Genomic DNA, 26372 nt, shown 5'->3' on the forward strand with positions numbered 1-26372 from the left:
CCATTATTAAGACAGTGGAAATGAATTATGCAGGTATTTTATATATTTAGATTTGATTTGTCATGAACCACATTTTAAACATTATTTCTCATAAATTCCACACCTTAAACAAGTGAGAGAAGTCTGTTTGTCTCTGCCCCTGCAGATTCTAGATTTCAAGATTGTCTCATTCCTTGCTTATTATATGTTAGGAGTCTTTTATACGATGTATGCACATTAAAAAGTCTGCACATCAATCTGAATATTGAACTGAAAAAAAACATAAACAAACTAGTGCTAAACTGAAATTTCTTCCTGTCTTTATTGACTTTGTTCATCAGAGTAAAATTCGTCCCGAAGAGCCAGTGGCTAAGTTCACCCATTCGTTCCACGAGTTGTTTTGTATTGCAAAAATTTTGTCTTGCGACATGTGGTTTCCCATAGGAATGCATTGACATTTAATTAATGTGTTCCTATTCATCTTCCGAAGCATGGCCATAGAAAAATTTGTCTTGCGAGTCACCCAAAAAATCGCAAAATGCTTTCACCTTGCGAATTTTTCATTGTGTGAGGCATTCATCTTCTGAGGCATCACTCTAAATATTTAAAGTAACCAGAGGAATTAGAGACCAAATTGCTAACATGCACTGGATTATGAAGAAAGCCAGAGAGTTCCAGAAAAACATCTATTTCTGCTTCATTGATTATGCAAAATCCTTTGACTGTGTTGACAACAGCAAACTATGGCAAGTTCTTAAAGAAATGGGAGTGCCTGACCACCTTATCTATCTCCTGAGAAACCTATATGTGGGACAGGAAGCAACAGTTACAACTGGATATGGAACAACTGATTGTTCGAATTTGGGAAAGGAGTATGACAAGGCTGTATATTGTCTCCCTGCTTGTTTAACTTATATGCAGAATACATCATGCGAAAGGCTGGACTGAATGAATCCCAAGCCATCATTAATATTACCGGAAGAAATATCAACAACCTCAGATATGCAGATGATACCACTCTGATGGCAGAAAGTGAGGAGGAATTAAAGAACCTCTTACTGAGGGTGAAAGACGAGAGCTCAAAAAATGGTCTGGAGCTCAGCATCAAAAAAACGAAGTTCATGGCCACTGGTCCCATCACCTCCTGGCAAATCGAAGGGGAAGACTAAACAAATGACTAACCAAAAAAAAGTAACCCAAGAATATAAATAACTAGCATAAGAAGGTCAAAAGCAATGATTTAGGGAAAAGGTCTGATATTGATCATGCAATGTGTGCATTCCTTTTTTAAAAAAAAATATTTTGCAAATAAAAAAATCTTTTGCATCAGAAAATCTTTTTGTAATTCGTTCTGGAACTTAACACATATTAGAGCACTACTCTCAGCGAGCTTAGTCCCTCTGCTTCAAAAAAGGGAGGAAGGGAGGTAGCACTGAGGATACCGAACAAGAGATCAATATGGAAGGGTGTTAACACTTCAATTCTTAAAAAAAATCTCCAGTTTATGAATGTGGGAAATTGTGCTTCTGTATTCATCATCCAAAAACCAGGAGGTCGTTCTGTATTGCTGCACAATATCATGTCCACCTTGCCAGCAGGAAAAAAGATGCCATATTTTGCGTAACAAAGGGAATCCTTAATATTTTTTTTGTTTTTTAATATACTACTAGACATACAACTAAGACATCAACACACACACACACACACACACACACACACACACACACACACACACACACAAATACCCATCTACTAAACTAAGCCCTCCCCCCTTTGGAGTCAGAGACTCCAGCTTTGTTGACCCTCCGTTCCCCCCGGCTGGGTTCCCAGTGTGTACTGAATACATATACATATATGGTCAGATTTGCCCTACACTCCTGTCCTCCTCTGGGCCCAAGAGTATATTAGTTTCCAGCTTTGTTCTACATAGTCTCTTGATTGTTCCCGTAGTGCTTCTGATAGTATGTCCAGTTCTGCTATGTCCCATAGCTTCTTTAACAACTCTTCTATCATTGGGGTTTCTTCGCTTTTCCATGTTTTGGGCCCAGAGTAATCTGGCTGCTGTGAGTATGTACATTAGACAATATTTCAATTTTTTATCATTAATTCCTGGCCTAATATTCCGTAATGCCATTTCAGGTTTTATATCTAATTTCTTTAACTATTTCTCACACCTGTGCCTAATAATTTTTGACTTTTTCACATGTCCGGAAGCCTTAATGTTGACAACACCAATGGCAGCGGTCAAGACAGCATTCTGGCTGTATTTTGTTATGCAAAGCTTGTCATCCTTTTTCCTGCTGGCATTGTGAATTATGGATGCAGAAGCACAACATCCCACATCTGTAATCCAGAGTTTTTTTTAAATAATTTATTCTTCTGTGTGTGTGTTTTTTTTAATGGACATTCAATTATACTATACAAATTTGCAACAGAAATTTCCCTCATATAAAATTACCCACTGCTAGTGGATCCCATAAAATGAGCACAGGAGTTGCTGGGACAGGATAGAAGCAAGAACAGCAAGGATGTGGCTGTAGTCCTCTGTGTCAAAATATTTTTAAGGACTATTTTAGATTTAATGAAATGGTGAAGGAAAGATATGACCAAGTATAATACATACAATAGAGGAACATGCACATCTTTTAACCTCTCAGGTAAACTAATGTTGCCATGTCCATTCCACAGAATGCAGACTAGAAAGCTTCGTTCTAATTTCCAAAACCTTTCCTTGAGTTAAGAAAGCTATACTGGTCCAAAAGCTCTACAAATATGTTACATACATGTTTTCCAAAAGATGTATGTAGAATGTGAGAAAGCTCAGAGTTAGCAAAGATTTTCACTGGAATCCAAGGTCAAAATTATCTATGCTATATAAAAGAAAGATATTGAAGAAAGTACAGTGGGGTCTTGACTTAAGAACGGCTTGAGTTAAGAACATTTTGACTTAAGAACCACTCTCATAGGAAAATCCTGACTTGACTTACATACTTAGATTTGAGTTAAGAACTGAAAAAACCAAGTGGGAGGCAGGGAAAGTGCGAAATTTGAACTTTCAGTTAACTGTTGGCCAGTGAAAAGCGTGCCTGTCTGCTTCCTCACTCCTCCCAGCGTTTAGAGAGTGGATTGGGAGACAGTCTTCAGACTGCCTGGTACTGCCTGGACTGTATTTTCCCTGCCTTCCCTGAACCTTTCTTGACCTAAGGAAAAAAGAAACAAAATATCCCCCTCTAGTGGTCGAAGGCGGAATAGCAGCTTCCCATTAGTTTCTATGGACGGAAAAGAACAGATACGGATCAAATGGTTTTCAATGCATTCCTATGGGAAATGCAGATTTGACCTGAGAACTTTTTGACTTGAGAACCGCCTTCCAATACGGATTAAGTTCTCAAGTCAAGACCCCACTGTAATAAACTTATTTGAAATGTAGTGTTGGAGGAGAGCCTTACAGATATCACAGACAACCAGAAAGGGACAAAAGTGAATGCGCAAACAAGTTAAGCCTGAACTCTCACTAGAGAAAAAATGAGTAAACTGAAGCTACCATGCACATGCAATGAAAATATAGAACTGACCAGAAAAATTTATTTATTTATTTATTTATTTATTTATTTATTTATTTATTTATTTATTCATTCATTCATTCATTCATTCATTCATTCATTCATTCATTCATTCAGTTTATACCCCGCCTATCTGGTCATTGCAATACAAACAACATTGCTCGGAAAAGGACAGTAAGGAGAGAGGAAGACCTAACATGAGACAAGATTGTCTAGATAAAGGAAGCCATGACTGTTAGTTTGCAAGACCTAAGCAGAACGTATTGAGGAAAAAACCATATAGCTAGGAAGAGGAACAGGAAGGATTTAAAATTTTCTCCTCCTGAGAGTCAACTAATTGGGTCTTGATTGCTCCAGACCTGGAAATGATTTCCCATATGAAAACTTGTACCAGGAACCTAGTCTCAGAAATCAGTAATGCTTACTGAAAGCAATAGGGTTGGGACAAACACAACAGCTTTGTGTTTTTCAATACAGAAATACTTTGAATATGCATTACAAAATTGTAGGCAAATTCCCTGGGAGCACATAGTAAAATGCCCCTTTCTGGAGGACTGCCAATCCATTTTTAAAAAGGAAAGCCTGTTTCTTTCAAAACAACAACTGTCTTTTGACTCTGTTTCTGTGACCTTTCAGTGCCCTTGAAATATCTCACTTCCCACCCCATGAAGCTGCAACAATGTATCTATTTTGAAAGGCTCTTGCTGGCAAGCCTGTTCCACACATGCTGTCTTATAACAAATTGGTTGTTTTTCCCTTTTGAAAGGCCTTTTTTGAGGATCAGTATTTTAGTCCTTGCATTCTGAATTCTTTCCAGACTTAAAACAAACAAACAAATAAAAACAAAACAGGCAGGATCAACCATTCTCTTTCAGATAAGCAAGATGTGTCTTTTCAGTTTGTAAGAACTGTTTTAAATTTGGAGAAGTTTAGGGTTACCTGTTTCTGTATGGGGTGGGGGTGGGGGTAAAACAGCTTTACTCTTTTAAAAGATCATAACTTGAAAACCCTTTGCCCATACTTCCCCAAACTAACTTCTACAGAGCAAGAGCAGACTGTCTGGTACATCTGTGCCAAATTTGGTACTGATCCAAAGTCCAGTTTCAAAGTTATAGTTTTTTGTTTTGGGTGCCCTCCTTTTTAGAATCGCCTTACAGAATGTTGATTTGCTCTGCTGCACTTTAACTTTCCTGCACTGCCCCATTATCGTTCAAGTCTTTATAACAGAACTACATATTCCTGGAAACTATGGTCAATGGGACTTTACATGCAACTAGGCTATGGCATACAGTAAGAGCTTACAATACTCACAAGCATCACTTAAGGCTCACAGATAAAGTAGGACTCCCGTGTCCATGGGGGATTGGTTCCAACCCCCCCCTGACTGAAAACCATGGATAATAGTAAATACTATAAATTACATGGTAAAAGAAAAGGGAAAAAACAACAGAAAAAGTATTTTTACAATGTATTACCAGAATTAGTGACTAGAGGGGCTAGAGACCATGCTATGTATTCAACAAGAAGAAGAGGCCAGTTCTGGTAAATACATCATGAAACTTCCACTATTTACACCATGAAAACACCACTAACTGCAGAGGTTATGTGGCTTACATGGCTGCATCCACAAAAACCTCATTCATTCTCAGGTTAGCGCACCGTTTAACGACAAATCCGCATAGCGACCCGTTTTTTGCAGTCGCTAATGCAATCGCATTGCGATGTTTAGATAGGCTAAACATCGCATTGTGATCATTTCTGCTCCCGGCGGCCATTTGTGGAACAGCTGATCGGCGGTTCCAAAATGGCCGCCAGGTGCAGAAAATGGCCACCCGCACCATTTTCACACCCTGCCCTCACTTACCGGGCAGCGAAAATGGCGCCGGATCCAGGATTCTTCGCTTACCGGTGAGTTTTTCCCTTATAGGAACGCATTAAACGGAGTTTAATGCGTTCCTATGGGTTTTCCCCACCCGGATAGCGAAGAATCCTGATAGTGACATTAATCCTGGAAGAGATTAACATCGCTATGCGGGGCACCACTGTACTTTTGTTGGATGGGTGCTGGAAAATGTTATCACTTTTGCAGGGTGTTATAAAAACAGAGACACTGAAAGAAAATACAAAAAGCAACATTATTTTCTAACATAAACCCCAGCATGTAACTGTACTTGTCCACAAACTGAGTTTAGTAAAAAAAATTAAAAAATAAATAAAAAAGAGTCAGTGAATCTGTCAAAACATGGAGCTTTTGACATTTTGATAAAGTCCAACTTGTCTGGATTTCAACCCTATGAAAGTCTAACAGTGAGCTGACAGTTTATGTCTTGTTTTGTCACTAGTGATGATAACGAGGACTTCAAAATCTGTCCACCTTGGCGGCTGAGAATGCACAGGGCTTTGACTTTGTTTGTTCCCCTGCCAATGCCTGCACAAGCATTTTACACAGCAGTCCTTCTATTCTTGAAATGTGAGAGAAGAACAGAAGGCAAGACTTTGTCATATCCAAAGGCCTCCTGGATTTATACCAGTTGGGGGGGGGGTAGAGGGTGTTGTATGCCTGTCCATTCTCAAAGACACCCCCTGTGACAGTAATGTAAATTTAGTGGTTATTTGGGGAAATGGGAAGATTTTGGCTCATGCATATTCCAGCTTTCTCCCAGTTCTTTCACTGGTACACTCACAGTTTGAGGAACACCCTGTTTTGCCTTTAATGGCAAAAATTGTCCAAGACAGTAGCGCAAAGGCTGTAGGGGTATGGTAGCTCTGAGAGGGTGTACCTTGCACTCTAAGAGCAAACTTCTTTTTCTGACTTCAGAAAGGCAGATCGGAATCATCTTAACTCCCGTAAGACATCCTTTCAGAGCCCATAAAGATGCAGTCTTAATTTATTTTTCTACTTCTAATCCCTTGAGTTCGCAATCTTATTTTTGGTCTGTTAGTATGCCATTAAAAAAAAGGATGTGGTGGCACTGCAGATTAAACCACAAAAGCCTCAGGGCTGCAAGGTCAAAAGACCAGCAGTTCGAATGCACACGAAGGAGTGAGCTCCCATCACTTGTCCCAGCTCCTGCCAACCTAGCAGTTTGAAAGCATGTAAACATGAGTAGATAAATAGGTACCACCACAGTGGGAAGGTAACGGTATTCTGTGTCTAGTTGCACTGGCCATGTGACCATGGAGATGTTCTACAAACAAACGCTGGCTCTACGGATAGGAGAAGGGGATGAGGGCAAAGAACTATTAAAATGCATTAATTTTGCTTCTTTACAACCTTTGTTCATTATCCACCAAATATTATGTATGTTCTCCTTCATTTTTGTAGACATTTTACCAATCTAGCACTTGAAAAACTATGTAGGGCATGAATAACTGTAACAATTACCAAATTTCACATAAATCTCTGCAACAACTGTTAATTTTATCCGCTCACACACAAATCCACTGGTGCCTTGACAGAGAAACATGTCTCATGTATAATCTCTGCAACCTGTTGTTTTATTTCAATCCTAATCAAACTGAATAAATCAGAAATAAACCTGGTTTGAGTCTGCTGAAGTACTAGGCACAGAAATAGACTGCTGAAATTCAATTGTACATCACACAATCAAGTGAAGTGTAGAAGTGCTGGGAGTCGTGTACTATGTTTTTAAGTAAAAAGTGTTTAATGAATGAATTTGATTATTGCTTTACATTTTATTGTTGTGTGATCTTTTGCCATCTATCTGGTGAAGGGCAGCTTTCAAATATTTTAATATACAAATAATTAATAAAAATACTATTTCTTCTCAATCCAGTTCATGTTACTGACAGAACTTTTATCACCATATATAACATGCCAATTAAACAAAAACTAATTAGCCAGGGTTTTAAAAATAAGACTAACTAACACATCTATTAAGTACTGGAATATATTGACATAAATAAGCAGTATCTAACAGGAAACTCACTTTCCCAAAGACTTGCACCCATGAATTGGCTATTTACTGTAGCTAGCTGTACAACATAAGATATTATTTACTTTCATCGTCATTACCAGCTGTGTGTGATTTTCTAAAACCCTGAACATCAAAGGTAAAAAGCACTTTGCAACTGATAAGGCACCCTGTTCAGTGGACTGAAACAGAGCAAAATGACACAATTATCAGGTGTAATTACTGTTACTGACAATATATTTTCCCTGGTGATCATTTTATGAGACCCTGTGTCTTATGTTGTAAGTGCAATCTTTACCCTCAATATGCATGTTATACTTTTATGCAGATACTCATATCCTGAATCCAATTAGTTAAAGACCAATACTGATGAAAGCAGTGCAAATTCAGCTTTCACTATCCTTTCAACAAACAGCTTCCTATAACTTGAATATCAGTTTATGAGCTAATTATTTATAATCTGCCCTTGCTTGGAATGTCATCGGGGATATGAACAAAATCCATTTGCTCAAAAGGAAATGGAAAGGACAAGAAATATTCGTGCCAAAAAAATTTTGTTTTTACAAAAGGGAACAATGGCCATCCAGATGTTTCTGGCCAAGAACTTCCATGATCCTTCTTAATAGGCTATGCTATCTGGGATTGCGGAGTATTACAATTCAGTGGTAATTGGGACTGCCATCTCTCCTTTAAAAGAGCTAAACCTTTTTAAATATTATTTAACAGCTTTCACTCATGCAACTATTTCCCGTTTTTACACAGCTTTCATATACTACTGTTTGAAACAAGATTCTATTGATTTACACCATCCATTTTATTTTATTTGTTTCATTTACTTGATTTACATGTCACTTTCTTTCAGCAAGTGGTGCACATTTGTTTACAGTATAGTTAAAAATGAATAACATTTAAAAAACACTTTACAAATATTAGAACATAATTAAATTACTTTTCATATTTTTTTTAAAAAACAGAACACTGTATAGTTTAAAGCCATCTAAAATCTGGCAGTTAAAAAAATTACAAGTTGCAAATTAGCAATAGAAAAGTATCGTAGTTCCTTAGAATTCCCTGCCCTTGGCAGTTAGCCTGCCTAAACAAGAAGGTTTTTGTATTCCAACAGAAGACACCAGGGAGGTTGCCAATCTAACTTTCTTAGGCAAGGAGATCCCTATCTGATAATGGTCATGGCAATCAGTGTCTCTTGCATTTGTACTAAGTTTACATCTCATAATGTGTGTGTCAGAGGCATGGGGTAAGAGAAGGACCTCTCCTCTAGATCTGAAAGCCTGTGCAGGCTCTTGTGAAAGAATAAGGTCTTTCAGATAGCCCAGACCCGAGCTGTATAGGGCTTTAAAGGTCATCACCAGCGCTCTGAGTTGTTGTAATAGGTAAAGGTTGCCCTTGACATTTAGTCCAGTCGTGTCCGACTCTAGGGCGTGGTGCTCATCGCCGTTTCCAAGCCATAGAGTCAGCGTTTGTCCGAAGACAGTTTCCGTGGTCACGTGGCCATCACGACTAGACACGGAACACTGTTACCTTCCCACCGAGGTGGTACCTATTTTATCTACTCGCATTTTTACATGCTTTCGAACTGCTAGGTTGGCAGGAGCTGGGACAAGTGACAGAAGTTCACTCTGTTGCGTGGATTCGATCTTACAACTGCTGGTCTTCTGACCCTGCAGCACAAAGGCTTCTGCGGTTTAACCCGCAGCACCACCATGTCGCTGTAATACACCAATGTTTAACCTACAATATAATAAATAAATAAAAGCATATAATAAACAACTAATCTTATTAAAAGAGAGGAATCAACAGAAATCTAGTTACTTTTCAGGTGGAAAACCTTGATAGAAAGTGTCAGTTCCATAAATACATGGTAGATATTTTACAGTAGGTAAAGCAGCCAAACAACCACAGGTGGCTTTTAATTGGAACAGACCCCACCTCCCACAGTGTTGAGGTAGGAAACATGATTTTGGGTGGGTGGGTACCCACCTCCCAGAATACCACAGCCACCACGATCATTTAACAACTTGTACTAGCATTTCTAATGGTGAGTAAGGAAGGAACCAAATCGACCATACCTGGAGGAGGAAGGAATTCCTCAACCAGGGTACTGTTCATAAAACACCTTGTCTTCAGTCACTGGGATGGGGTGAAACTGGTAAAACCACTCCTTAAATATCTGACTTACCTGGAAAGCCCTGTTAGGGTTGCCATAAACTGACTCTGACTTGATGGCACACAACAAGTGTCCTGGTTATTCAGATGCTAAGGGAAGGTCAGATGTATCCCTTACAGTATTCTGTGATGCACTCATCAACTTACACAAGTCTGTTGAAGAGGCAAGAATCCATGATTGTTTTGCTTCTCATGGCTTTTTATAGACAGATAAAACAAATCTGAGTGCCTTATTAAGCAACGGGTGGGCATTTAGGCACATAAGGCATTCAAGGGAATAAATGAAAAGAATGTCAGCTTAAGTCATAAAACACAGAGGACATGTCTGTCATTTGCATTATCTTCAGAACATTGCTCCCATATATCTATATTGCCATCCTCATCCTCCTTTCCACGTTTCTCTGTCAGCTCCAAAAAGTATTCCCATAAGAACAATTGCCTCCTCTCTAACCACCAGAAGAAAACATGGGCCTCGTGGCGCAGTGGTTAAAACGCTGTACTGCAGCTAAAACTGTGCTCACGACCTGGGGTTCAAATCCCAGGTAGCCGACTCAAGGTTGACTCAGCCTTCCATCCTTCTGAGGTCGGTAAAATGAGTACCCAGCTTGCTGGGGGGGCAATGTGTAGCCTGTATAATTAAAAATTGTAAGCCGCCCGGAGAGTGCTTGTAGCGCTATGGGGCGGTATATAAGTCCAATAAATAAATAAATAAAAATAAATAAATGATTTACTGCAGGAGGGAGAATAAGGTAGATAACAAGAAAAAGGACCAAATGGGCCAAACTCTATTAAAGGAACATGCCACACATGTGTCAACTAACCACCAATGGAGAAGAAGTCTTAAATAGATGATAACCTGTTCAACTTGTGAGAAGAGACAGGTATATTAGCTGCCTAAACATCTCCTGGGTAGAGCGTACTTCCACAACTCTAAGTACCAACCCCCGTCTGAGTCTACTCCAGCCTTGTGAGTGCCATGCTATCCACACATCCATGTATTCTCTTCGGTACCTTCCAACCCTTCTGAGATTTGTCACACATTTAATATTTTAACATGGTAGGATACCTTTCTGTAGCACAATCTGTTCTAAGATTCTTTGAATTGCTCTGCAACCTATGTGCAGGTTGCAGAAACCACAAGGTCATTTCCTGCTAGTTCTGAACTAGTACTTCAGAGCAGGAAGGTACTTTGACTATAATTCTAAGCTAAGGTTTTCATTTCTGCATCATCCATGTGAAATAACAATAAAACTACTAAAACGGTTTTGCAGAAGTAGCAATTGTGAAGTAGCATTTGAAGTATCATTAACCACATTTGCAAGAAACTCAAGATAAATTACTAGGCAACCAGTGACCTTTGCTGACATTTTAAAAAGCTATTAACAGATGTCAGCATTAATGCTGTCTGGAATTCAGTGATACATTGTTTAACTTAATCTGTACACTCAAACACTACTGCATTTAATTTTATGCTAGGTATTTTAAGGGGTACTTTTACAATAGTTAAGGAGTAAAATAATTGAAAGTTAGGCTTTGTACTAACTTCTTAATCAAAGAATTAAACATCCCTTTGTTCTGCTATTGCTCTGTATCCATCTTCACAACCAAAGGGCTGTGGCAGAAAATAAACTGGCTCTAACTATAGTATGATTACCTCACAAGTCAAGGTAGTGGCCCATTCATCTGTAAGCAGTTTAAAAATTGAAATCTCTTGCTGGCCAACAGGATGAACAACACCAATTATCAAAAGTATTCATTTAAGAGTGATGGCCAGAATTCTGTGGAAGAGAAACTGCAGAAAGCCACAATGGCTAGTAAACAAGGTGCCAGTTGCACATCTGGTTTCCCTTCCACCTGTAGTAATAGCATTTGCCTATGAATTTAAGCTGCAAGGAGTATTTCATTCTTATATCTTATAAAAGGGCACTGCTGCTTTTTTCTAAGTATGCAGTTCTTGCCATTTTCATTTCCAGTCTCCACAATTCATAGTGATTCTCACATGAAAAATTAGATTTAAAAAAATAATAATGGTTACATGCAAAGTTAAACCACTTTTAAAAAAACTCACTGAGAGAAATCTGGTTTCTGTGGCTCTCAGTTCTTTTCTATTGTGTGTAAATTTATACTTCATTTGGCAAGTACTGGATAGAAATCCTTAGAGACTTAAGCTTGCATTAAAAGTGACTGTACCAAAGAACAAGACCACATCTGGGTTCAAGAACAGCTTGATTAATAGGCAGGGGGGCAAAGAGAGCAAGTGTGTTAACAAGACAAAGAAAGGAACAGGTCCTGTTATAATTGGATAGCGAGATAAACAGCTGCTCTCAGCTGGCTCTGGAGTTACAGAGGGAAAAGAAATTAGAAAACATTGATTTTATAAAAATAAAGGTTTGAGTTTCTTTTCCCTTTTTTTAAAAAGAAGTATGAAATAAGCCTGCTTTCCACTCACTATGCTAGAAGATTTAATGTATGCTTCCATACTGGAAATTCTATAAGTATAGTACAGTATGTTGACCTGCACTTTTCTAGTAACCTTGAAGCATAACAAGCATAGGGTTGGGATGCATGGCCACCTCTGCCACAATTCTTCTCTCTCAAGAACTGTGTATCCATCTGCCTACTTGGATTGATGCTGATACAGATATTTTATAACACAGTTTTGGAAATATAACTTTGGTGCATACTACTACAGTGGGGTCTTGAGTTACGAACGGCCCGAGGTACGAACTTTTTGAGTTACGTACTTCTCCGTCCATTTTGACTTGTGGACGGAGAATTGAGGTACGAACCCAAAAGTTTTTTTAAAAAAGCGGGAAAGCACCTGGAGCCGGGTGGCGGCGGCGGGGTGAGAGGCGGCGGCGCTGCTCCTGCTCCGGGATTGGGGCACCTCGGGGCTTTCCGGCTGCCAGAATTCCAGCCCGGCCGGGGCCTCTGCCTGTCCTGGGTGGGCCCCGCTGAGCCGAGCTCCGGCGGCGGTGGCAAAAGGCAGCGGCGAGGACGGCGGAGGAGCCTCCGAGCGCCCCGGTGAGCCCGCGCAGGAGGGCGGGAGTGAGTTGCGGAGTGGCACTGTCGCTGGGAGGGCTCCACGCTGGGGAACTAGGCGGGCGCGGACAGCGGGTGATGGAAACAGGGGAGGAGAGCGAGGAGGGCGAGGGGCGCGGTTGGGTGAGCGAGGGGCTGGGGAGGAGAGCGAGGAGGGCGAGTGTGGCACGGTTGGGTGGGCAATGGCTGCCTGAATGAAGGGAAGCCGGCTGGGGCTGTAAACGGAGGCCGGGCGGGGAGGGAGGGAGCGCCGCGGGGGCCGGCTGCCTGTTCCAACTTCCTGGGCTGGGGCTGTAAACGGAGGCTGGGCAGGGAGGGAGGGAGCGCCGCGGGGAGCCTTGATGGCCGGGCACGGTGTGCTGCTGCTGCTCCCATCTCCACCCGGCCCATTCCGCCGGAGCTCGGAGGAAATGGCTGGGCTGCCTGTTTCGCCTTCCTGGGATTACAAAATATCCCCCTCTAGTGGCAGAAGGCGGAACAGCAGCTTCCCATTACTTTCTATGGACAGTACAGAGCAGATACGGATTACAATGGTTTTCAATGCATTCCTATGGGAATGCAGATTTTGACCTGCGAACGTTTTGACTTGCGAACCACCTTCCAATACGGATTAAGTTCGCAAGTCAAGACCCCACTGTACTAGCTATGTACCTGCCATCAAATCAGTTCTAACTTATGGTGAGCCTTTTGGGGGTTTTCTAGATAAGGAGTACTTAGAAGTACTCCTTATCCAGGAGTACTTTACTGTTCCTTTCTTCTGAGAGCATCCTGGGACTGTGCAGCTTGCCCAAGGTTACAAGGCTGGCTCTCCTGGGATGCACGGTGGGGGAATTAAACATCCAACCCTTGGCTTCACAGCCATATATCTAATTCACTGAGCTAACCAGTCAGCTTGGTGCATACTATAAGCCTAAAGTCAAAGACATTATGAATTATGAAACAGAATTAGGCTTTCTCTTGAGTAAGCATTGTAAACAAGAATTGTTACTGTATCTAGCTATGCTTTCAATCCTCATTAAGCAAAATGCAGCATAAGTTATTTTAAAACACCCTTCATTGCACAATCTCTTCACACCCATAATAGTTTAAAAGCGTTATTGTTGTATTATTCAATATTTACATTTATTATAACTTACATTTAATATTTACATTTACATTTGTAATAAAATCACTTGTGGCTTAGTACAAAATACACAATATAGTCTTGGGGGGAAAAAGGTCTGGCAAACATATTGGTACCGTGTTTCCCTGAAAATAACACAGGGTCTTATATTAATTCTTGCTCCAAAAATGCAGTAAGGCTTATTTTCAGGGGCTGTTTTATTTATTTTTTTCATGTACAAAAATCTACATTTATTAAAATATAGTCATGTCATCTTCTGGTTGCTGCACGATGGTGAAGGATGGGGTTGCACTTAACTAGGGCTTATTTTGGGGGTAATGCTTATATTACAAGCATCCTGAAAAATCATACTAGGGCTTATTTTCAGGTTAGGTCTTATTTTTTGGGGAAACAGGGTAATGGCACGGCTTAAAAAATCTTGTAAATAAATAAATAAATAAAATCTTGCATTATTTCCTTTTCCAGTAATTTATTCAATTTAGATTCTAATTGCTACTAGGCAATTTATAGGAAACAAGTATATGGTTCAGTTTGTTGATTATATGTAAACCCAACAAATGAATTCTAAATTATATATTGAAGGCATAATTATCAGTTTTCCATAAGTTTTTGTGGCAGGTTGATTGGGTAGGAAGAATGCTGAATGCCACCTTGCAACAGGATAGGATCCCAGCATGCTTAAAAGAGGTAATAGTAAGGCCATTGTTGCAAAAGCCCTCTTTGGATCCCACAATACTGAATCATTACAGACCAATCTCTAATCTGTTCTTGAGCAAGGTGCTGGAGATGATTGTGGCTTCTCAGCTCCAGGGATTCCTGCATGAGTTTATTTATTTATTTATTTATTTATTTATTTATTTATTTATTTATTTATTTATTTATTTATTTATTTATTTATTTATTTCATTTATATCCCACCTATCTAGTCAATTGTGATCACTCTAGGCGGCTTACAACATCTAGAATTATCTAGATCCATTTCAATCTGGTTTCAGGCTTGGTTATGGGACAGAGACTGCTCTAGTTATCATGATGGATGATCTATGCCAGGAACTGGGCAAGGTGAGTGGTTCTGCTGAACCTCTCCATGGCTTTTGATATCACAGACCATGGTGTCCTTCTGGCCCATTTCTCTGAGATGGGACTTGGAGGCACTGTTTCATGGTGACTCCAGTCCTTTCTGGAGGAGAGAACTCAGGTGATGCTGGGGGACTCCAGTTCAACACCCTGGATGATGGTCTGTGGAGTCCCTCAGGGTTCTGTTCTGTCTCCATTGTTATCTAACATCTAAATGAAACCTATGGGAAAGGATGTCTGGAGTTTTGGGGTTGGTGTCACCATGACACCCAACCATGTCTCTACATGCCATCTAAATCTGAGGGAGCTGTTTGGGCTCTAAATCAGTGTCTAGTATCAATAATGGACTGGATGAGAGCAAATCCTATAATCTTAAACTTAATCCAGGCAAAACTGAAGTTCTCCTGGTCAGTCAAAAGGCAGATCAAGGAACAGGGTTACACACTGTGCAGGATGGGGTTACATTCCCTCTGAAAACATAGGTGTGCAGCTGTAGATGCTCCTGGATCTGTCTCTGAGCCTAGATGCCCAGGTTTCAGTGGTGGTCAGGAGTGTCTTTGCACAAAATAAAACTAGTGTGCCAGCTGCGCCTGTTCTTGGAGTTCTGATCTGGCCGTGGTGACACATGCCTTGGTTACATCCCTACTGGACTACAGTAACACAGTCTACGTGGGGCTGCCTTCTGAAGTGTTTGGAAACTTTAGCAGGTCTAAAATGCAGCAGCCAGACTGCTGACTGGTCACAGGGATCACATAACACCCCACCCCTTTATAGCAACTCCACTGACTAAGAATCCAGTTTTGGGCACAATGCTGGCTTAACTTATAAAGCCCTAAACAGCTTGGATCCAAGCTATCTCAAAGACCACCTCTCCCTTTATGAGCCTTCCTAGGTGTTAAGATAATCAGGAGAGGCCTTTCTCTCAATCCCTCAGACTTCACAGGTTTGTTCAGTGGGGACACAGGGGAAGGGGGGGGGCAAATGACTCGAGCCTTGAACTTCAGGTGTAGGACTCGGGACTCAGACCCAAGGGCCTGGACTCAGGACCTGGACCTGAAGACTTTCCAACATCCCTGGAAAACAGCTCAAGAGAAATGTGTGATCCTGAAAATTAGAATGCTGAGGCACAGGCTCAACTGAAGAATAGTCTCCTTCCATGAGAAGGAAAAGCTAGGGATATGTAAAGAAGAAAATGTGCTGTTTACGTGATGAGCTGAGATTCAAAAAGTATATGTATAGGAGATAGAATAAGTGGCATATAACCAAATGAGAGTACATTAAAGAGGCCCATATGTATAAGAATGGTGTTAGGAAGATGAAGGGCTTATGAGGGATCCTAAAAACTAGAGGTAAAACTAAAAACTATAAATCAGTTCCAACTTGACAGCCTGTAATAACAAGCTAAAAAAAATAAAAATAAATTCTTGGGCTTCAATCCAATTGTTCATCCAACTGAAAAGTACACGAGCAAAATCAATGAGATTTATGTAAGTGCTGACTCACCATTCAGCAGCTGACTGATGGAAGATTCGAAAGTATCAACACAGGATGGAACCCTTGACTCACATTAACAAGATGGCATTCAATAGAGACAAATGTAAAGTGTTGAGATTCAGTGTGACAGTTCATACTGGCCCAGGATCCAGTTTTTCCCTCTTAGTAGCTTCAGGGGGATGCATTACAAGATCACTAAATAGGCAATGCAGCAGCTTTAAAACTACGTACTGTAGTTGTAAAACCTCCTGCATGTGTGGTCTTAAATTGCAAGTCCCTTCCAATATACTTTTTCTCTCTCTCACTACTACATATCTTCCATTGCAGAAAACTGGACTATATGACCTCTAAGGTACTTTACAAATCCAGCTGTAACATCATTGTTTATGAATTACAGCTAAACATACACCCTAATTCAAGGTCAAACCTTAATTTGTTATCAGTACCAAAATATCATGCCTCTCATCATGCCTCTCATCAAAAGGAAAGCACGCTGAAAATTAACACTGTGAACTTGCAAAGCATCTGGAAACAGTGATGGGGAAGACACTAGTAATTTTAACTCTCATTGTTTTAAAGCCAAGGTGAGAAGACCTCTGACTTGACAACTTCAGAAATGGTTCTGAATAGCAAAACTGATCTGACCTCACAGTCCTTCCACATAAAAATAAAGTTCCCTTTATCCCTAGCATCGTTATTTCAGCAATTTAATATAGGATGGGTGATGCATTTTCTTCCGAGTCTAAAGCAAACCACGTGGATATAGCTTCTGCATACTTTTCTAGCTTTTTATTTATTTACATTCTCTCCTTCCACTCACAAGTTCCCAACATACTTAGCAACAAGTAATATAAACCAGCTAAGTAAAAATCAGATCAATAAAAAGACCAGTTAAAAACAGCAGCAGCAGCAACTTCAAACTTTGACTGGAGGAAATACATATATGCTTTGCACTCGGATATACCTGCTTAGAGACACAATTTTAAGTCAGAATTGGCTCTGAACCAGGGAACTGCAACCTAGGATAGTGGCTCAACTAATCATGCCACTCATTTTATGAATCTGGATGAAATCTGGCTTCTGAACTGCACCATGTCATCTCTTAAAGACTTTCTCTTAACAGAGTCCAATAAAACAATGCAAATCAGCAGGTACCATAATAAGTTGTTCTTCCTTATATCTTAATAACTTCCATTTCTTAATAGAATGAGATTATGTGAGGGAAAATGTCTGCAATTAAGCTATAATACCTGAGACCTGTACCTATCCTTTTAAATTATCCTCTGGCAAAATTTGGGGTAAGAATCAAGAAACAATAGTACAACTCAATCACAAATCATGATCGAGGTTCACTTCAGAAATATCAAGTGGAATGAGGGGGAGCATTCATGGTGGGTTACATTTTATAGGACTGGAATGGGAAAGGGGAATCGCAAAAATTAGAAACCTTAGGCAAGCAGAGCAAAATTCAACCTTCCAACTTAGAATAGTCCTCCCACCTCCAACTGCAGGAAGATAAGACATAGCTCCTGATGTTCAGCTATTCCAGTGACCCTTTTCCCCCAAACCAACCCCCCCCCAAGGAAAATGGATTGTTCCTCCACAGAAATGAAACATGTATTTTGGAAGTTGCCTTCCGCTTGCACAAACTGAGAGGAATATTCTTCCTTATGTGCGTAAGTCCCATGATTTAAAAAAAGGTAGGACATAAAATGTACTAAGAAATACACTTCCGATATGGATGTCAAAGGTAACTGGAGTTAGTTTAAGAAAGAAAGAGTCTTTTCCTCATAGCAAAAAGAGGAAAAATGAGCCCAAGGATTGCTTTAGTTTCTTCACATAGCAGGAAATCATAATTTCTTTGAAATCTGAACTGACACAAATGTCTGAAATATTGTCATATAATGTTCTTGAAAGAAGCCAACTATAGTCTGGAAGAAGCTTTAAAACTATAAAATAGTATGTTGTCCTATAATGTTAATAATTACATGCAGGCAAGTCAATTCTGACTTACCAAGATCATTTCCATGGTTTTCTAGGTAGAGAGTACTCAGAACTGGTTTTACCCTTCCCTTCCACTGGGGGCATCCTGGAACTGTGCAGTTTGCCCAAGGCCACACAGGCTGGCTCTTCTTTTGGGATGCACAGTGGTGAATCAAACTCTCAACCCGTCTGGCTGTGCAGTCGGATGCCTCACTCACTGAGCTATCAAGTCATCATGCTCTTCTACATATCATGTTAAAATATTCTAATTCCACATCTCAAATACAGGAATTAAAAACAATAAAAATATCAGCAGCATCATAATCTTAGAACTGCAGGGCTGGATGTGGTCCTATGGATCACCAAATCCACCCCTTTCAAGGAGGCACAGTGGAGAAGCAAACTCCCAACCTCTGGCTCTGCAGCCAGATATCTAAACCACTGAGCTATCCATCAGTGGATACAAATCAGAGCCAGCCTAACAGGCTACTAATTTTCCTAACAGAACTTGCACACAAATGACATGCAGTGTGTCTCCAAAAGCGAAATATTTTTTAGTTATTCCAGTTTCTCTTTCCCTTTTATTTGTCACAATATGCACAATGTTCTCAGAATACTGACTGATCTTTGCCACCAAGTTACACTTCTTACCAGTACATGAGTAGTCATCAATCCTGATGTAACCTGCTTTGCAGATACACATGAACGATCCTGGAGTGTTTACACATACAGTATTCTCCCGGCAATAATGCTTCCCTTCAGCACATTCATCAATATCTGCAGAAAAAGCAGACAAAGCCTGGTGAACAATCACTGCTAGGTTCCCTACAGTTTACACAGATTGGAAACTAGTCCACATACTAGAGCATTTGTCTTTGCCTTATTTGTTGGGCATAAGATCACAGCTGTGATGCTGTGGATATCGATTTATAGAAGCGGGCTAGTTTTTAAAATTTAAGAAAAAAGGAATCTTTTATATCTTTGGTAAGAAAAACATCCTTAAACATGTACAATCAATACAAATAATAATTATTATGTTGTTGCTGATGATGATTATAATGATATGACCATTTATAATTCCTGCCATGATAGTTGTTATTTTTGTATTTGTCCTAATAAGTTTCTTCTTTTTTAACTAGACCCATACCTCTTTTATATAAATGTAACTGGTAGGTTAATCTACAGAAGCTTCAGAACTGATAAAGGTCCAGTTGATGCACCTGGAAGAAACTGAAGTTATTTTTAATTGCATGAATGAAATTTAAGAGGTTCCTTTTTTTTCCTTTTGACTCTATTTTGATACTTTTGTGTCATTGTAATAAAAGATGAGAAAAATTTAAGTATTAAAAATTGCCTTCTATCCTAACAATGAATAGAAGCTGCTCCTGAATAAGCAGCATTCCATCTGATGTAACAAATCACAAGTCTTTCCTTTATGTCATAGCCAGCATGGGCAGTTTCTCGGTTTCCAGTCTCAACACCACCCTTTGCCCCCCCCCCCAAACAGTATTTCCATTTCCATGTCTAACCACTTCTGGGATCTGTTTAATGAGGAATCTTTCCCAACCATGAGAAAGACCCACTACATTTTCTCCTTTCTTAGGTGCTCATCTGCTCTTTCCCGATAATGTTATCCAGCCTGGTGACATAAAACATACTTTCCATTCTATTGACTAAAAAAAACCTCACAAAACTACTGTATCTCACTTTTCTTGTTCTCTGAGGCAGTCTCTGATCACTTGAAGTGACCTTAACATAAACTTAACCTGATACATATCTTGCTACTTCTACTCTCACGTTATCTTCACTTGCTGACCTTTTCTTTAAAAAAAAAAAAAACATACCCCTGAAGCAGAGTCATGTTCAGTCAGAGACAGATGGTTCTTTTGAACTCCAGCTACTGTTTCTAGGTAGCTGTCTTTCAACTTGATGCAGCATAAACAGCACAAGGCTGGAACTGTAGAAGCTGTGCCCCCTCTGCAGTTACCCTGAAGTTCCTATACATTATGTATCTGACTGTGCACGAATGAATTACACCCCCCGGTATCGCCCACTATGCCATGATGCAGGAATCGCAATATTTGCCAGCAAACACAGATTTTTCTTCAGTGTGAGTTCCTCACTGCTGCTTTTGTTGAGTAATACAAATCGCTTCACTCCAGTATATTACAGAAAAACATTGTTTTCAGCCCTGTGTTTATTTCAAATAGCAAATATAACCTGACCTAAATTTTAGAAGATATATAAAAGTCCACGACAGATTAAAATAAAAAATTTTTTACAGACAACACTGCAGTGTCTGACTGTATGTGAAACAGCATTTAAAAGAAAAAAAAAGATCTTTATTCAAAACGCTAACTCAGAAGCAACTAACTTTTAAAAGTGGGCCAGCCAAAACAAAACAACAAAAAGTCATGCCAGCTTCCAACATGAACCACTGTACCACCCTGAGCATACATTTGACTTCAGAAGCCAAGAAGAATGGGTCCAACTTGGACCCATTCTTCTTGGCTTCTGGCATACTGCCAGAGAGGGTGTCCACACTAGCATATAGATATAATGTATGGGATTGCTGATGGCATGGTTTGGATCCGGGGTGAGAGACCATGTCTGCATGTGTTTTTACTTAGATCTAGCATTCCTCCCCTTGAAAAACTGCCGTGCTCTTTTCTGACCCAGTGGTAGGGCATGCATTCTTTTTGGCATGCTTGTTGTTTATCCTGTTTAGTGGGGGGGGGCAGCAGCCTCCAGCAGCCTCAGTTTCCAACTGCCATCGTGGCTAAAGATTCTGAGGGAGAGTAAGAGAGACAGTAGGGGGAGAACAAGGGAAGAGAAGCAAGGAGGGGCAAGGGGACAAAATGGAATGGCGCCAATAGAGGGAGAGAGGAGCAATGTAAAAGAAAATAATTTCACTTCCCCTGACCTTATGGGGAAGCATTTAATTGACAGCTACTCAGACTTCAAGGGGTCATTTGCTCTTTGGGTGGGTGGAGCATACCAAATGACACATCACTCCTCCATCCAACCTCAACAAACCCTTTGTAGTCTGATCCACCCCACACCAAAAATAGCCAGTTGGACAAGTCCAGAGAGTACTAGGGATCTTCGGGTAGGGCTAAGAATCCTGCCAGAAACCTTGGAAAGGTTGGCAGTACTGAGTAAGGAATCTGTCAATCTGAGTTGGCAGTATAGTGGTGCCTCCACTTACGAATGTCTCTACTTACGACCAATTCAATTTACGACCAGCTCTGACCACACACAAAAATTGCTTTTCCTTGCGACCGGAGCTTCCACTTACAAACAGAAAAAGGGAGAAGAAAAAGGCAGGAAATTCAAATTGCTAACTGTAGGTGGTGAAAGAGGCTGCTTCTTTGTAACTCTTTTGCCCAGGCAGTTAGAGCGTGCGATCCGAGGAGGCCGCCTGCTAAGGTATGGCTCTGCTTTATGCTTTTTAAAAACTGTTCTTGGTATTTTTGCAGGTTTTCGGCTGGGGGGGTTATGTTTCTGTGCTGTGATGGATCTTGGGGGGTTTATTTGTTTTTTGGTTCCGCCCCCCATTTCCCATGGGTCTTGGGGATGTTGGTTGCTTTGGGGGTGTTACCCCATTTCAATGTGTCTTGCATGCTTCCATTGCTTTTGCTTTGTTCTCTTTGCATTTCTGATCTGCTCCCTTTGATTTCTGTGCATTTCCGACCTGGTCCCTTTGTTCTCCCTGCATTTCCAATTTGCTCCATTTGTTTTCTGTGCTTTTGCAATGGGTCCTGCATGCTTCCCTTGCTTTTTCCTTTGCTTTCTGTGCATTTCCAACCTTGTCCCTTTGTTCTCTGTGCATTTCCAATCTGCTCTGTTTGTTTTCTGTCCTTTTGCAATGAGTCCTGCATGTTTCCCTTGCTTTTCTTCCCCTCCCCCTTGGATGTTGAAGTCACCCAGGACCAGAAGTCTCGGGGACTCCAACAGTGCCGCGGAGACGAAGTCCACCAGCTCCGGTAGGGAGGTGGCTGGGTTGCGGAGGGCATGGTAACCCAGCAAGATCCCAGTACCATCCCTGGCCCCAAGCCACACATGAAGGGCCTCCAGGCCTGGCTTCACAACCGAGGAGCACCTTGTAAACTCTAATGATTTTCTATAAACAATGGCAATTCCCCCCCCCTCCAGTCTGCCCTGGTGCTGCACTGCTTAACCCAGAGGGCAGGAAAGGGTCAAAGAGACCCCTCCTTCCCTGCCCATCCAGGTCTCTGTTATACACGCCAGGTCTGCATCCTCATCCAGAATAAGGTCTTGTATAAGCTGGGATTTATTGGATACAGACCTGGCATTCAACAGCACCAACTTCAGAGTGGAGGGCCAGCTGGACTGCCTACCTCAATTTTGGCAGTTGATCACAGTGTCAGAACAGTGAACAGCCTTCAAACATCTGTTCACTGTTCTTCTGACACGAATAGGCACTGTGCCAATGCCATACCTCCCTCTAACCATTATCACACCAATATTGGACCCCTCGCTGGGGAAACAGGCCCTCCTATCCATGTGAAAAAAGGAGGAAAAGAAAAAGAGAAAGAGGGAGGGAGGGAAAAGAATAAATAAATAAATTAAACACAATTCTCTCACAGTGGTGAGAGAATTAAACAAATTATGATTACCAGTGACCATTAACATAAGATTAAAATAAAAATAAAATAATTTAAAATTAATCAACTCTACAGCTAAATAATCAATAAAATAACAAAACAAGAACAAGAATTAAAGATATATATATATATATATATATATATATATATATATATATATATATATATATATACACACACACATGCATATATATATATATATATATATATATACACACACACACACACATGCATATATATATATATATATATATATATATATATATATATATATATATATATATATATATATATATATATATATATATATATATATATATATATATATATATATATATATATATATATATATATATATATATATATACACACACACACACACATATACATGCACATATGATATAACAGACCCCAATCCCCCACCGCAGTTGGTTCTATCCCTCTGCTCTTTGCTTGTAGGTCTTATTTTCCTCCAATAGTTTTTTTGTGAGTTCAAGTTTTTACAGGAGGCAGACGAGGGCAATACAAGGTTCCAAATTGTAAATAACAATGGAAAGATCAAAGCAACCAGACGGTAAGGCATTGTTAATGCCATGTTCCACAACCGTGGGGAAAAAGAGGAGTCCAGGTCGACCATGCCAGGGGAAACACAAAAAGGATTCCCCAGGTCTTTGGCCATGCCTCCCAATCCTAAGGAACCCTAAGAGCAGTCTACAGCAATCTACAGTGGTGCCTTGCTTAGCGATCGCTCCGTTGAGCGACGAAATCGCTTAGCGATGTACTTTTTGCCATCGCAAAAGCGATCTCTTAGCGATGGTCCCTATGGGGAAAATTCGCTTTGCGATGATCATGGGGAAGCGATCATCACAAAGCCCCCATTTTTAGCCAGCTGATCGGCAGTTTCAAAATGGCTGCCGGAAAAACAAAATGGCTGTTTTGTTTCGCTTAAGAGGCAGCGAAAATAGCGGCACTATGGAGGATTTTCACTGAAGGGTAAGTTTTTAAGCCCATAGGAACGAGTTTTAATGCGTTTCTATGGGTTTTTTAAAATCGCTTAGCGACATTTTTCCGGAACGGATTAACATCGCTAAGCGAGGCACCACTGTATTTAAGTATGCATATAGGTTGCTGAAATAGCCAAGATAGCCTAAAGTGAGACTCCTTGCTGGCAAGTTAAAGGCTGAACAAGCAACATCGGAGACTAAAGTGGGAACTCTTTAATTACCAGCAATGTGCTGCTGTCAATAATGCCATCCAGGAGTGGGGAGGGATTGCTGCTAGCTAAAGAGTTCCTGCTTTGATTCCAGGAGTTGCCTGACAAACCTGCAATGAGACTGATTGCAGGTGATTTGAGGGAAACCTGAGATTACAGCAGAAACTCTTTTCTTTAGCCAATATTCTGTTGTGAACTTGTACACATACAACTAATTTCATGACTTGTAATAAAAGAGATACCATAGTAAACAAAACAAGAGCTTGCACAAAATGAGTTGTGCATGTAAAACTATGCAAGAAAATCGCTACTTTGTTAAAAGATATTTATTTTAAAAAACTATCTTGAAAGTAAATCTTTTAAAAATCACTTTAGTAATTTTTTTCACCTGACAAGGTAATTGATTGTTAATTCACAGAGAAGAAATTTTACTTGTTGTTCTTGTTCAGTTCTGAGAAAGAAGAGGTGTAGGAGATAGGTAATAGATGTGTCTAATAACTGCAATGGTTACAATCATTATATTGAACACATTCTACAAATAGTGATGTCTGGTTCACACAAGCATTACAAATGTGGAAAAGGGGAATAAGCCGTATGGTCCTTACACACTACCAATATGCAAGAGGAGGTGACACCTTTATTAGACCACCAACAAATCACAAATGCTAGCTTTCGTACAAGTCAGGCCAGAGACCATTGTTTTGTGAGTGGTGCAGAAGAAACACATAGGCGAGTTACCGTATTTGCCGGAGTACAAGACGACTTTTTGGCCCTGAAAAACATGCCTCCAAGTGGGGGGGTCATCTTATACGCCGGGTGCACTTCCAGCAAACCCTCCCTCTCTCCCAGCGAAGTCACTTACCTGGTAGTAAGATCGAGTAGACCTAGCCCACCCCTCCTTGGTAGCCTGGGAACAGCCTGACTCTAGCGCCAAACAGCTGACTGTCAGGAACCAGCAGAGAGGCAGCAGCTATTTTGAGATGACCACATGACTGCTGCCTCTCAAAATGGCTGCCGCCTCTTCAAAAGGGCTGCGGCCTCTCTGCTGGTTCCCGACAGTCAGCTGTTCGCCGCCGATGCTGTCCTTCTTCCAGCGAACCCTCACTCTCTCCCAGTGAAAGGAACCAAAAGCAGCAAAACGAACTCTCCCCATGCGGAAGAGGGGGTAATCTTATACAGCAAGTATATAACAAACTCTACATTATGAGTGGAAATGTTGGGGGGTCGTCTTATATGCCCAGTCGCCTTATACGCCGGCAAATACGGTATATGGTGAGACATCGTCCATCAGATAACCTGGAACCAAGCCACATAAGGCTTTATCGGCCATTTCCTTAGGTTCTGAAACGGGCTGGTAGCCAGTGAAGCTGCTGTAACAGGGGAATGGCATGTTCCCTGTAACCAGCCCTGGTCAACAGACTGGCTGCAGCATTTTCTACCTGTGTGAAATTTCTGGTCTTCAAAAGCCGCCTCACACAAAGGCAATCTGAACAGGATGTATCTAAAGCATTTACCACTCTAGCTAAATCAGTTGTCTCAAGGAATGAACACAGCTGGCATTCCAGTCTTTACTGTGCAAAAGCATTTTGAGCCACTGCCAAGACTGGGGCTGGTGAGTCTTTGACCATTGTATGCACTCTTCTGTATATGGAAGTTCCTGCAAACAAAGGATTTTCTACTGAACTCACTTCAGTTCAATACATAAGCAGAGTATATTTTGCTCCCAAAAGTCAATGAAAAAGATCTGATATAGCAGAGAGGTCTCAGACGTTCTGTGAAAGGAACTTGAAAAAAGAATAATAGAACCACAGAATTGTAGAGCTGAAAGGCACCCCAAAGTCATCTGAGTCCAACCTCCTGCAAAGCAAACATCCCTCATCAAAAGCTTGGAAGCAGATTACAGTGAACATAGCTCTGCATGCAGCTGTGCTCATCCTGGTCCTGCAAACCAGTTTTGCCATCTCCTCCTCCTCCTCCTCCCCCCTCAGGAGTCCCGATTAATTCTCCTTTTGAAAAGGGAAAGGCAAAAGCATTTTGAGGAGCTTGAGCTACTTACATTTTTCTAATGCTAGAGATTTGACTAAGGCTACAAGTAACAACATTCCATTTTGGGGAGGGGAGGGGGGAGAGACTTTTCCTGCTCATTGAAAG

At 40.6% G+C, this 26372-nt stretch overlaps 1 protein-coding gene across 2 annotated transcripts in view; it reads right to left on the bottom strand.

Moving 5' to 3' along the window:
• Window positions 1–26372, bottom strand: part of NELL2 (neural EGFL like 2) — a 140987-nt gene that overhangs the window by 47044 nt on the left and 67571 nt on the right. For both annotated transcript variants that reach the window (XM_020795538.3, XM_073000446.2), the window contains exon 13: window positions 19032–19157. In XM_020795538.3, coding sequence (XP_020651197.3) covers window positions 19032–19157 — 126 coding nt within the window. The remainder of the gene's footprint in view (window positions 1–19031; window positions 19158–26372) is intronic.

The sequence above is a fragment of the Pogona vitticeps genome, chromosome 5 (genome assembly GCF_051106095.1).
Source record: "Pogona vitticeps strain Pit_001003342236 chromosome 5, PviZW2.1, whole genome shotgun sequence".
NCBI classification, from domain to species: domain Eukaryota; kingdom Metazoa; phylum Chordata; class Lepidosauria; order Squamata; family Agamidae; genus Pogona; species Pogona vitticeps.